Source organism: Prionailurus bengalensis, chromosome B1, assembly GCF_016509475.1.
Source record: "Prionailurus bengalensis isolate Pbe53 chromosome B1, Fcat_Pben_1.1_paternal_pri, whole genome shotgun sequence".
Lineage (NCBI taxonomy): Eukaryota > Metazoa > Chordata > Mammalia > Carnivora > Felidae > Prionailurus > Prionailurus bengalensis.
The window spans coordinates 155,922,306-155,936,531 of record NC_057344.1 but is presented as its reverse complement, the minus strand read 5'-3'; the positions used below and the strand labels follow the sequence as shown (position 1 = coordinate 155,936,531).

The following is a 14,226-nucleotide window of genomic DNA, read 5'->3' as shown; positions in this document are numbered from 1 at the left end:
TCCTGAAATGTAAATCTGACCAGTGCTCTTCCAGTTACACTCAGAATGAAATCAGATAATTTCACTAGGACACCATGGGCTCATCCCCTTTTTCCTGCCTCATCTGCCCCATTTTATGTCTGTTTTTCACATGCTGTCTATGATCCAGTCTATTCTTGATTCTTTTTTTTAATTGAGATATGAGTGACATATAACTTTATATTAGTTTCAGGTATACAATACAATGATTCGATATTTGTATCTAGTGTGAAACTATCACAACAATAAGTATAGTTTAATAAGTGTATTTATCGCCACATATAGTTATAACATTTTTTCTTGTGATGAGAACTTCTGAGATTTACCCTCTTAGCTACTTTCAAAATATAAAATACAGTATTATTCACTGTGGTCACAATGCTATATATTATATCCCCGTGACGACATTTATTTTATAACTGGAAGTTTGTACTTTTTGACCTTTTTCACCCATTTTGCCTACCCACCAACCCCCTGCCTGTGGCAACCACCAGTCTGTTCTCTGTTTCTATGAATTTACTTTGTTTTGTTATTTTTAAGATTCCACCTATATGTGAGATCATACAGTATTTGTCTTTCCCTATCTGACATATTTTATCACAAATGACAAGATTTCATTCTTTTTAATGGCTGAATAATATTTCATTTTCTTTACCCATTCATTCATCAATGGACACTTAGGTTGTTTACATGTCTTAGCTCTTATAAATAATGCTGCAATGAATGTGGAGTACAGAGATCTTTTTGAGTTAGTGTTTTTGTTTCCTTCAGGTAAAAGCCCAGAAGTGTAATTACTGGATCATATGGTAGATCTATTTTTCATTGGCAGGGGGGGTGGGGAGGGGGCTTCCATAGTGTTTTCCATAATGGCTGCACCAATTTATATCCCCACCAACAGTACACAAGGATTCTCTTGTCTAGTCGTGATTCTGTTTTTTGAATACCAAGAGTATTTCTGTGTATGATTTTTGCATTTTGATTTTCTTCCTAGAATGCAATTTATACATTTTTTTACTTAGAAGCTTCTCTATCATTTACTGCTCAGTATAAATCTTGCCTCTTTAGGAAGGGAAGTTTTTCTCTGTCTCCCTGAGGGTCTACCACTCTTTCCTTTTTTAAAATTTAATTTTTTTTCAAATTTTAATTCAAATTATAGTTAGCATACAGTGAAATATTGGTTTCAAGAGTAGAATTCAGTGGTGCATTGCTTACATATAACACCCAGTGCTCATCATAACAAGTGGCGCCCTCCTTAAAACCCATCACCCACCTAGCACATCCCCCCCAACTCCCTCCATCAACCCTCAGTTTGTTTTCTATCATTAAGAGTCTCTTATGATTTGTTTCCCTTGCTCGCTCTGTCTTGTTTTTTCTCTCCCTTATGTTTATCTGTTTTCTTTTATTTTTTATTTTATTATTTTTTAATGCTTATTTATTCTTGAGGGAGAGAGAGACAGACTGTGAGTGGGAGAGGGGCAGAGAGAGAGGAAGACACAGAATCTGTAGCAGGCTCCAGGCTCCAGGCCTGAGCAAGAGCTCAGAGATCATGACCTGATCTGACATTGGATGCTTAACCGACTGAGCCACCCAGGCTCCCCTGTTTTATTTTTTAATTTCCACATGTGAGTGAAATCATATGGTATTTGTCTTTCTCTGACTTATTTTGCTTGGCATAATACATTCAAGCTCTATCCATGTCATTGCAAATGGCAAGATTTCATTCTTTTTGATGGCTGGGTAATATTCCATCAAATTATAGCTGGGTAATATACACATACATACATGCATACCACATCTTTTTTATCCATTTATCATTTGGGCATTTTGGCATTACTTTTTCATAATTGCTCTTTTCCTATTAACCATTTTATGCCAATACGTCTTCATAGCAGTTATTCACTTACTATTCATAGTAGTTATTCACTTACTATGCATAGCAGTTATTTACTTACTATTATATGAAACTTTATTATTATTCTTTTTAAGTTGCCCATCTATCATCTGACTTGCCCTCTAGACAGTAAGCTCCATGAGAACAGGGACCTTTTCTTACCTGTTCACTGATGTAACTCTAGTGCTTGGCACATGGATAAACTTGTAAGAATTTATCAAGTAAGTGTGTGAGCTTTCAGATATAAAGCTAATGACAATTAAAATATGACTATATCAGGGGATACCTGGGTGGCTCAGTCAGTTAAGTGTCTGACTTCGGGTCAGGTCATGATCTAGCAATTTGTGAGTTCAAGTCCTGTATCCAGCTCTGTGCTGACAGCTCAGAGCCTGGAGCCTGCTTCGGATTCTGTGTCTCGCCTTCTCTCTGCTCCTCCCATGCTCATGCTGTGTCTGTGTTTCTCAATAATAAATAAACATTAAACAATTTTTTTAAAAATATGACTATATTAGTCATATTATGTTTTGTGCTCATTTATTTACTAAAGTAATGTGTGCATGTGAGTGTGTGCGCGCGCGTGCGCGCATGTGTGTGTGTGTGTGTTTGCATGTTTTAGGTCACATTTAAGCACTAATTTTGGAGTGGAGAATCTGTAACAATTATATGTGACCAAATGCATTGGTAAAACAAGGCAAATGTGCATATGACACTGGCCCACAGGTGGAAATTGATAGGAATTATCAGTCAGTTATATACCAGTTAAAATAAAAGTTGTTACTGTCAACAAGAAAAATACATAGATGTTCTTAAGTATAGCCTTGCAAAATTTAGTATTTTTGTTTTGGATCTAGAGAAAACTAAAATTTAATGCTGTGTTATGACAGACTGGAAGTATTTAATGAATTACTGTTGTTTGCTAACTACTGGGTTAACAGATATGGGTTGGAAGTTTAAGAAGTCCCCTTTTCTTTATGGAGCTCTTATCATAATCTCTTTGCTGAATTACTGAAAGGATAATAGATATTTCATGGAATCAGAGAATGCTAGAGAATCAGGCCCAGAAAACATACAAGAGCAAGGAGGCTGACAGCAGTCTGTATCATCACACAGAATCATTGCTGTGAGATGTCACTGCTGCCACAGGTGAAGCACAAGTGAAGGCTGTGTGCTGCTCCACTCCTGCTTCCCTGTGTCACCAGCTCCTTATCCAAAGTCAGAGACTAGTGCATCTGATGGAAGGCATCTAGCTGAGTTGCCCAGGGTAACCTCTTTGCAAGACAGGCTGGGAAAATAGATATACATCCATTCTGTGTCTATAAATCCCTAATAGTAGAGAAGTTTCCAAACATGGGAGCACAGTGTAGATGTTGCACAGCCTTCTCCTTCCTCAAAAGAAATATATTAAAATTTATTTGTTTTTATTCTCACTTGACTCTAAGATTCAGGGATAAGGATGGAGATACCCTCATCTTAGCAACCAAAATAGTCAGGATAGTGCCTGGCACTTGGTGAACTGATATGAATTCATACTGGAAGGGAGACGTAGGGATTGATTTAAGAAACAAATCCATATGTGGGTACCTGGGTGGCTCAGTCAGTTAAGCATTGAACTCTTGATTTCAGCTCAGATCATGATCTCAGTGTTCATGATATCAGGCCCCACATCGGGCTCTGCGCTGACAGCACAGAGCCTGCTGGGGATTCTCTCTTTTCCTCTCTCTCTGTTGCATGCTTGTCCCTCGTTTGCATGCACGCTCTCTCTCAAAAATAAACATAAAAAAAAAGAAAATGATATGATAAAAAATATGTTAAAAGAAGGTTCATTTTACAGAAGATTGCATGGAAAGAAATAGTCATAAGGGAAAAGATGAGGTGGAAGGATGTATGGAGAAAGTGACCTTGAAAGAACATGGTAATTGAATTTTTAAGACAGATAAGGATTTTGAATTTTTGTTTGTTTTATTGCAATTGAGATAAAATTTACATACAATAAAATGCACATAGCTTAAGTATGCAGCTTGATGAATTTGATAATTGTATTTCTTCTGTCATATTACATAAAATAAGGTACAAATCTCTTCTATTACCTAGAAATTATTACCCCTTTCAGTCTTCTTACCCTTTCTCCCCATCTGATGAAACTACTCTCTTCTCACTCTTGTCTCTATAGACAGATTTTGCCTGTTCTTAGACTTCATACAACTGGAATCAGATAGAATGTACTCTTTAATGTCTGTATTCTTTTTTTTTTTTTTATTTAAAAAAAATTTTTTTTTTCAACGTTTATTTATTTTTGGGACAGAGAGAGACAGAGCATGAACGGGGGAGGGGCAGAGAGAGAGGGAGACACAGAATCGGAAACAGGCTCCAGGCTCTGAGCCATCAGCCCAGAGCCTGACGCAGGGCTCGAACTCACGGACTGCGAGATCGTGACCTGGCTGAAGTCAGACGCCTAACCGACTGCGCCACCCAGGCGCCCCTGATGTCTGTATTCTTTAACTGAACGTAATATTTTGGGGATTCTGTCATCATGCTCTAATAGTAGTTTGTTCTTTGCTCTATCAGGCATTCTTTATTGATGCATAGTATAATGCATTATATTAATATTCCATCATTTATTTGTCTATTGATATATTTTTGTGTTATTTCCATTGGGGGAGTATTATGAATAAGAATGCTATTAACAATCTTATACAAGTTTTTTTTTTTCTTTGCCGATATATGTTTTCACTTATCTAGAAGGGGTAGATGTTTGACTTTGTAAGAAATCACCATTTTCCAAATAGTTGAAGCATTTTCCGTTTGCCTCAGCAGTGGCCAGGAGCTCCAGTTGTTCTACATCTTTATAAATATTAGTGTGATCAGTCATTTTGATTTTTAAAATTCCAGTGGGTATCAAATGGTATCTAAATGTGCTCCTTCATTTTTATTTCAATAATTATTAATGATGTTGATAATGTTTCATGATTTTTCTAACATATATGTTTATGTCTTTTGCCACTTTCATGCGTTATTTATTCTTTTTGTGTTGATCAGCAGAAATGCTATAGAGAGTCATGAGTTTCATATATATTATTGTTAATACTATATTTTGATAGACACATTTTTAAATTTCACAAAATACAGTTTACCACTTTTTTTCTTTTATGGTTAATATTTTTGGGTCTATCCAAGTCATCCTTGCCTACTCCAAGATCACAAAGATCCTACATTTTGTTCCAGAGACTTCATGGTTTTTATGTTGAGGTCTATGATCTATCTTTAAGTTTTGAGTATGGAGTGAGGTAGGGATTGGCATTCATCTTTTGAAATACCAAAATGTAATTTTTTTCAGCATCATTTGACATTTCTTTTCTCATGAATGACTTGGCACTATAGTTAAAATGAATGTTTAATTTTGTTGTAAATAAGTACTGTGTGGATTTGATTATCATGTAATTAGCACTATCTAAGTTAAATGGGATGTACAAAATAATCAGAGTTTCTTCCCAACTTATAATTCACATTTACATTTTTTTCAGGAGAAATTAGAGTGGCCTTTGTCCTGTATAACAACTTGGGTCCTTATTTGTCCACGGAGAATGCCAGCATGAAGTTGGGAACAGAGGCTATGTCCACCAATCATTCCGTTATTGTCAATTCCCCTGTTATTACAGCAGCAATAAACAAAGAGTTCAGCAATAAAGTTTATTTAGCTGATCCTGTGGTGTTCACTGTTAAACATATTAAGGTAAGAAAATGGCATGTTAAATTTAGCTGTGTGCATTATTTGTATTTGTTACAGCATGAACATGAAGTATATTAATTTTCCATCAATTTTTTTCTTATTATTCAACAGGTAAGCAATTCATTTTGTATAAAATGATAGTGGTGATTTTTTTTTTCAGAAATGAAGGAGGATAGTAATTCTTTAATGTGTAAATGCTTCTGGTAAAAATATTTGTAGATGGATTTATAAATGTGTCTCCATAATTAAAAAGAGCTGGCAATACATTTAGTGGAATTGGGCATGACTTCATATATGATGTTACAAGTAATTATGTCTTTGTACATAGGTATATTTTTATGTATGTAGAAAGATTATATTGTAAATTGAACAAAGATTTCTGAAGACCATGTTTTCAGAAGTTGATTGTTTAAATTCTTTATAATGTACACTACTTTGAAATTATTTGAAGACATTCTGAGACATTGATACTAGTATTCCATCAATATTAATTTTTTAAAAAGTAAACTTACCTCTACTCAGAGGAAATAAACAACATATATTCGAATTTGCTTAGGCTTGATGAGGCCCACTTACTTTAAAAACACTGGTATACATATGTTTTCACTCTTATGTGGATCCTGAGAAACTTAACAGAAACCCTTGGGGGAGGGGAAGGAAAATAAAAAGAGGTTAGAGTGGGAGAGAGCCAAAGCATAAGAGACTCTTAAAAACTGAGAACAAACTAAGGGTTGATGGGGGGTGGGAGGAAGGGGAGGGTGGGTGATGGGTATTGAAGAGGGCATCTTTTGGGATGAGCACTGGGTGTTATATGGAAACCAATTTGACAATAAATTTCATATATTAAAAAAAAAGAAAAAAAACAAAAAACACTGGTATACATCTCCATAAAAGTTGGAACAGAGGATGAACTTGTGTTAAACATAAAGAAAAATGCCTATCTAATTTACGTGATCATAAAGTAGTTATTGACTTTATTGATTTTTTTTTCCCTGTAGCAGTCCGAGGAGAATTTCAACCCTAACTGTTCATTTTGGAGCTATTCCAAGCGCACAATGACAGGTTACTGGTCAACACAAGGCTGTCGGCTCCTAACCACAAATAAGACACATACTACATGCTCTTGTAACCACTTAACCAATTTTGCAGTACTGATGGCACATGTGGAAGTTAAGGTAAGATATGTACCATAAAATAAAGATGTCTAAGCATATGGTCAGGATACCATTGTAAAAAGCCCTAACTCCACAGACCAGTCTTACTCAAAGATTTTCCACTTTTCTAGTAATTCTATTCAGAAACTCTCTATGGTTCAACCCATATCCTCCTGGATGATTCAAAGAAGCCTTTTTTTGTTCTATTATCAACATAGTTTATAAAATTGAAGTTCACTTATAAAATAAAATTGTGCTTATAAAATTCCCCTTAGTCTCATCTGCTCTTACTTTGTATGAATAAATGAGATCTCATGAACAAAACAAACTAGGACCCCCAGGATCTGGTAGGTTGGAAACTAACAAGCTATGCATAGGATTAAATATGCCAAAATGACTCTTGGGAAAACAGCCATTAGCACAATAAAAAATGCCTGGCAATGCAAAGGGCTTAGCAAATTCTAATATAATGCAGTGAGTTTTGTCCATTCGAGAAAACCCTATTCTAAGGAAAAATCCAGGTGATAGGTAGTTTCCAAAGTCAAAAACATAGCTAAGTTGGCTGTATCAGTCTCCTCCCGGCATGATGTTGGCTGCCATAGGAAACATGAAGAGGATTTAATTTCAGATATACTTAGGACATAAAAATACAAAGAGTTTATTAGCTTGGTTATAGAGATTGATGGGTTAGTACCAAGAAAGTATATACTTACAGTTTCTCTTCTCATCTCCCTGATGTCAATAAAAAGAGAGGAAGGATTACTCTACAACATGTTTTCAAAGATAAAAACTGTGGCAAAGGTTTTATCTACTTGATGTCATTTTTCCAAATGATTTCATCCAAAATATTCTTTGACACTGTTGAATTTAGAGATAGTATGGATATCCCAGAAGGAGACCCAATCCAAACCCTGTTAGCATCTTGAAAGTAAATTACCTTAGCTGTGTCAGCACAGTTGAAATTTTGATCTTTAAAGGACTACATGCGCTATTTTGTCAGAATGTCACAAATTGATCTAGTTTAAGCAAGACTGGCTATACCAACAAATGTTAGATTTAAACCTGAAATGTGTGAGTGTGGCTCTGGGATTCTATTTGTCCATTTAGGGAATAGATTCAAACACAAAATGAATCTTATTTGAAACAATAAAAAAAATATCATTTTTTGTTCAAGGCTTTGTATAGCAACATCTCCTCAATCCATTATGCAAGAATTCGGACGATGACAATTATTGTAGGTCAACAAGAGATAATATAAATGCCAAATATTTTCCCTTAGCTGTTAGTCAGACACCCTAGATGTCTTGGTTTTCAGTACCATAGTCTCATGATTGCCAGTCAGTGTCATTTTGATCTCACAGCATGCTTTTGGCACTTGAAAAACAGAAAACAAGCAGTTTGAACAACACTACAAGTCCCAAAGAAATACACTAACCAAACTTACATTAGACTAATTTCTAAAATAGAACACCAATTTATCTGTGCACAGTGAGAAATACAGCAGCCAGTGGAATAGATATTTGTTGTTCGCTTGTCCGTCACTTTCTAACTCCACAGGAAAATATATGAAGGAAACGAAATTACATTGGGTAGTTTTGTTTGATGAGCTTGGGAAGAGAGCAAGAGGAATTGAGTAATCTCATAGCAGTTGCCGTTAAGCTGTGGTACCCTGATGCATGGGTACCCCAATTCCTTCCTGACTCCACATGTGCACCATACATGCTGCCCTTACCTATCATCTATGTTATCTTTGCTGTTTATATGGAACTTTTTTTTTAAATCAACATTTTGAACACTTAAGTAAAGGTATTGACATGTTGGCTGCTACACGGGAAGCTCCCGGTAATTGTAAGTTCCTCTTTCCCATCTGCCAGAGATAATTTTTGCTCCAGCATTCCACGGAAGCTTCTGGCCATCAAGAAACTCACATTTTTGATGGGGAGAGGGAAGTAGGCAAGGGAAGAGAAGTGAAGGTGCAGTCATAATTTTGATAAGTATTGTAAATGAGATTTCCACTGTGATTTCATAATGCAGAGGAAGGTCATTTATTAAGGCAGGGCTGCTCAGAAAAGGTTTATCAAAAAATGATTCTGTTCTGAAGGATGAATAGGATGTATTTAGTAAGGCAACGTGAGGAGAATTTGCACTGACCGCATTCTTGCAACACTTTCTTCATTTTACCTTGGGTATACCCCTCCCTCTTGTTTCTTTCCTTCCTCAGTGGCTGGTCCTTCTTAGATTCCTTTGCTGGTCCCTCCTCATCTCTGTGACCTCTCATTGCTTCTCTGGCCCAAGTGGAATCTTAGATCTAGAATAGGCGTTATCTGTTCTTTGTCCCTAGATGATCTCATGTACTCATATGGCTTTAAATATCGTATGATTCCCAGACTTCTATCTCCATTTTTTTAATTCCAGACTCCTAGATTCAGCTGCTGACTTATTATATCCACTTAGGCTTCTAATAAGTGTCTCCATTCTAGAACTACACTTCTGTGTAGTTCTGCCCTTCCTGGTGTTCAAGCCCTAAGCCATGCACCATCCTTGATTTGTTTCTTTTCTTCGTTCATACTGCACACCCACCCTATGAGCATATCCTGCAAGATCCAGGATCTGACAGATTCTCAGCATCTTTATCACTATCACCTAGGTTCCAGCCACTGTCATCTATCCTTCTGATTCTAGTTACAGACCCTTCATTGGTCTCCCTGCTTCCCTCCATGCCCCCTCTTAAATTTATTCTCAGTATAGTTGCCAGAGGGGTACTCTTAAAATGTGAGTCAGACCTCACTCTTGTCTGATTCATTCTCAAAAATCAGTTCTGTAATCCCTTCAAAATGCAAATCATGTACTTCATATCCTTGGTTGAATTTGAATGACTCCTTATCTCAATAAGAGCAAATCCCAAATTCTGGCCTCTTTAGCATCTCTTGACCTTTTTTCCTACTACTCTGCCTCTTTCTCACTTGGCTTCACAGACCTCCTTGCCTTCCACAAACACATCAGGTGTCATTAGTTAGACCTGAAAGTCCGCCCCCTCCTCTTACCCCCCAAACAGCCACATAGCCAACTTCCTCAACTCCTTTAAGTCTCTATTTCACTGTCACCTTTTAAAGAGGCTCACCCTGTCCACACTATTTAAAATTTCAGATTACCCTACCCACCCCCCACCAAATACTCTGAGGAATAAATAAGGCAAAACAGTTCACTGACCTACACTTTGTAGTTTATCAAGTCATAATTTATCAAGGGAAAGAAGGGCTAACACTGATTTTTGAATGGGGTGGTAAGAGAGATTTCATATTATTTTTTTTCTTGAGAGAGTGGGGGAGAGTCAAAGTGAGAGAGTGAGAGAGAGTGTTAAGCAGCCTCCATGCCCAGCTCACCCAAATTGGAGCCCTACAAGGGACTCGATCTCACCACCAAGGGGCTAGATCTCACAGCTGTGAGATAATGATCTTAGCCAAAATCAAGAGTTGGACGCTTAACTGACTGAGCCACCCAGGCACCCCGATTTTGTATTTTTAAAGAAGAAACAGTCAACTGAGTAAGTCTGAATATCTAATTGGCCTTAATAAGCGATTCATGAATCAGGTAGTGTCCCATCTAACAAGTAGAGAGGAAATCTGATGATTTGTACAAAATACAAGGCTTTTATAGGAGAGGAGAGGACACAGAAGCTATTAGCAAAATAAAGTAAAGGACTGTTTCAGGCAAGGTCACCTTCCCTTGGGGGAAGGGCATGGATCTATTCAGGTGTAATGACCTCACCTTTGGGGGGTGGGGGTGGGGGTGGTAGAGGGCCTATGTGAGAGATTACCTCATGGGTACTAGCCAGAAAATTCCTGACTGGCTAAGAGTTACATTTCTTAGGGTAGGTTGAAACTGCAGTTGGGGTTAGGTATTAAGCCCCAGTTTGGTGATTTAGCCTAAGTGATGCCATTTGGGGGTCTGTGGTTTCTTCAACAATAGCTGGGTCAATTGAGGCAGGTTAAAAAAGGAAGGAGCTGCTTCTACCATAGGGTGGCAATCTTGCTGGTTAATTATTTGTGAGTTTGCTTCTATTATCTATTGTCTATTCTTTAATAAGATTGTAATAAATGCTTTAAAATAAGGTTGACCATTTATATCACCTCTAGCTCCTTCCTCGACTCACATTGTAATTCTTTGAGAGATTAAAAAAAACAAAAAACAAAAAACAAAACCTTCCGGGGCACCTGGGTGGCTCAGTTGGTTGAGTGTCAACTTCGGCTCAGGTCACAGACTCATGGTTGGAGCTCACATGGAGCTCGCTGCTGTCTGTGCAGAGCCTGCTTTGGATCTTCTGTCTCCCTCTCTCTCTGCCCCTTCCCCACTTGGGGGAGGCTCTCTCTCTCAAAAATATATAAATGTTGAAAATAAATAAAGAATAACAAAAAATTAAAAAAAAACTTTTTCCTGTCAGTTCAACTCAATATTGATTTTTATTATTTTTAAAAGTCTTTACTTTCCTTAGTTTGATGTTTCTTCTGTGTTTTGTGTATTGTCCCCACCCCAACTTCACTCCAGTCCAAGTATAAGCATTGATTTTGCTGTTTGAAATCATTGCATTTATTTCTTTATTTGGTAGTGATTCAAAATAGTGACAATTTAGAAAACTTTAGTTTCATATCATAGATTCTGTGTCAAATATTTTATAGTTAAACTTTTACTAGGCTCGAAGAAAATAGATAGTTTTATGTTGAAAGTTTCAATGGTTGCTCCTGAAGGAAAGTACTTATTTTTTTAAAAAGAGTATTTTTATTTATTCTTTAAATGCCAAAATAAAAATTATTTTGAATTTAAGCAATGATTTTATTAGTGAAAAATAAAATGCTTAGTTTATGATATTTAAGGTTATATACTTCTATTACCAAATTTTTATGCTCATTTTTTAAATTTTACCATATACATTTTTTTATTTTTTTAATTTTACCACTCAATATAGGATGATGGGACTGAGGGAGCAGTAGAGATTAAAAATCATAATTGGCATATAGTACTTTAAACTATGTGTTTATTTAAAGAAAAAAAAACTAGAAGCTGACAGGTTGAATACCTTCCAAATACGGGATATTCCACAAAAAAGAAAATGGTCAAACATGTAATACTTTGTTATATTACTTATCTTGAATAGTAACTTTATATTAAAAAATTGACAACCTTTTTGGAACCAAGAATTATTCTTGGATTTTCGTAGTGAACCATTTTATAATGATGTATTTCCTTCATAGGTTTATTAAAATTTGAAATTATTTCTTGGCTAGTATGCTGTTTTATTGTCTACCTGTCTCACTATACACTAGTGTGGTATTAAGGGCAGAGAGATGAAAGAGTCAGCCATGCAGATCATCTGGGGAAACACTGTTCCAGGTACATGGGACAAGAACAATATCCTGAACCAAGGGTGATTCTGATGTGTTTGAGGAGCTTCAAGAAGAACAGTGTAGTGGGAGTGGAAAGAGTAAGAGAGAAAGTACGTTAGTGGAAAAAGCCAAAGGGTCTAGAATTGAAGGTTTTATAGGACCTCAGAATGAATTTGGGTGCAGGTTTTACTCAAAGTACAATGGAAAGCTGCAGGAGAGTTTTGAGCATATGTTATATAAGTAATATATTAAATGGCTTATATCTACAAGTTTGAAATACATACGAAACTTCAGCCATACCCAGACCTTAAATATTATATACACTTCCTTAAAGTGTGGGTTAGTTTTTACACTGAGAAATATATACTTTGCAAGATAGCTTATCTCTGTGTCTCTTTTAGCTCCTCTGAATTTTAAGTTCCTTGAAATCAGTTACTATATTTAGTCTGAAGTCCAACTTACCTAGAACTAAGTCTGTACCAATTTGTGATTTTCTAGAACTCATTACATTTTTGTCTAGGCATTAATTTGTCTAAGTTAATTTGTCCAAGAAGCAACACATCCCTTTTAGTTAATAAAAGAACGACAGCACCACCTTCCTCAGTAACCTACACCCCTCCCTCTGTACCAGACACTTGCAAACACACATCCTTTAATTTCCTAGGTCAGAGAGAATATTTACGATTTCACATCACTGTGAGCAGTAGGCAAGGGAGATATTTCAAAATATGAGTGAGTGTGAAGGGAGAATTTTCTTCTCACCACCATGGCTCCCAGAGTACCACATGACCTCAACTCTAATGCTCCTTTGCATAAATAAGGAATGAAGAGTGCTGTCTCCCTGTCACTTCCCTCTAATCTACACTGGATCATCAATTGCCTACAGTCTTTTTTGTGTGACTTCTGATGAAGTTGCTCTAAAAGGGGGAAATTATTAGAAGAGGAAAGTTTTATGGAGTCTTCCCTCTATCTCTGTACAGGATAGGGAGGAAAAGAAGAAAGGTAACCTATCTGGTGATAGCAAGGAGGATACTTTTTTGCATATGCGTTTGAGAAGAGGAATTGGCAACTGGCCAGTGTCAAACTTCTTAAGTTTGTGAAAGGAGCAGGTACATCCAAAATTAGCTATTTATTGGGGCGCCTGGGCGGCTCAGTCGGTTAAGCGTCCAACTTCCACTCAGGTCATGATCTCAAGGTCTGTGAGTTTGAGCCCCACATCTGGCTCTGTGCTGACAGCTGGGAGCCTGGAGCCTGTTTCGGATTCTGTGTCTCCCTCTTTCTCTCTCCTCCCCCGCTTATACTCTGTCTCTCTCTTCTCAAAAATAAATAAACGTTAAAAAATTTTTTTAAATAAAAAAAAACAAAATTAGCTATTTATAGAGAGAGAATAGCTGAAATTATGGATTTGAAGAAAAATAAACCATTAAAAATTCTTCTTTCTTTTTTCTTTAAGTTTATTTATTTATTTTGAGAGAAAGAACACAAGAGGGGGAGGGGCAGACAGAGAGGGAGAGAGAATGCCATCAGCACAGAGCCCAACACGGGGCTCTAACAGAGAAACCCGGATCATTACCTGAGCCAAGATCAAGAATTGGACACTTAACAGACTGAACCACTCAGGTACCCTTGTTAAAAATTCTTCTATCACTTTTTTCTCTAGTCTTTTTATAGAACTTTTATTAAAGAGTTGAAGGGGACCTGGGTGGCTCAGTCAGATAAATGTCTGACTCTTGATCTCAGCCCAGTCGTTTCCTCATGGTTTGTGGGATGGAGCCCTATACCAGGCTCTGTGCTGAGCCTGAAGCCTGCTTGGGATTTCCTCTCTTTCCCTCTCTGTTTGTTCCTTCCCTCATTCTCTCTCTCTCTCTCTCTCTCTCTCTCTCTCTCTCTCTTTCTCTCTCAAAATAAATAAATAAATGTTTTTTTTTTTTAATTTTTTTTCAACGTTTATTTATTTTTGGGACAGAGAGAGACAGAGCATGAACGGGGGAGGGGCAGAGAGAGAGGGAGACACAGAATCGGAAACAGGCTCCAGGCTCTGAGCCATCAGCCCAG

The 14,226-nt window shown here is 36.9% G+C and overlaps 1 protein-coding gene across 23 annotated transcripts in view; it reads left to right on the top strand.

The window, feature by feature from the left end:
* The window catches only part of ADGRL3 (adhesion G protein-coupled receptor L3), an 827,855-nt gene that overhangs the window by 701,218 nt on the left and 112,411 nt on the right, over positions 1-14,226 (top strand). For all 23 annotated transcript variants that reach the window (XM_043572585.1, XM_043572597.1, XM_043572586.1 and 20 more), the window contains 2 exons: positions 5,431-5,639; positions 6,635-6,811. In XM_043572585.1, the coding sequence (XP_043428520.1) occupies positions 5,431-5,639; positions 6,635-6,811 (386 nt within the window). The remainder of the gene's footprint in view (positions 1-5,430; positions 5,640-6,634; positions 6,812-14,226) is intronic.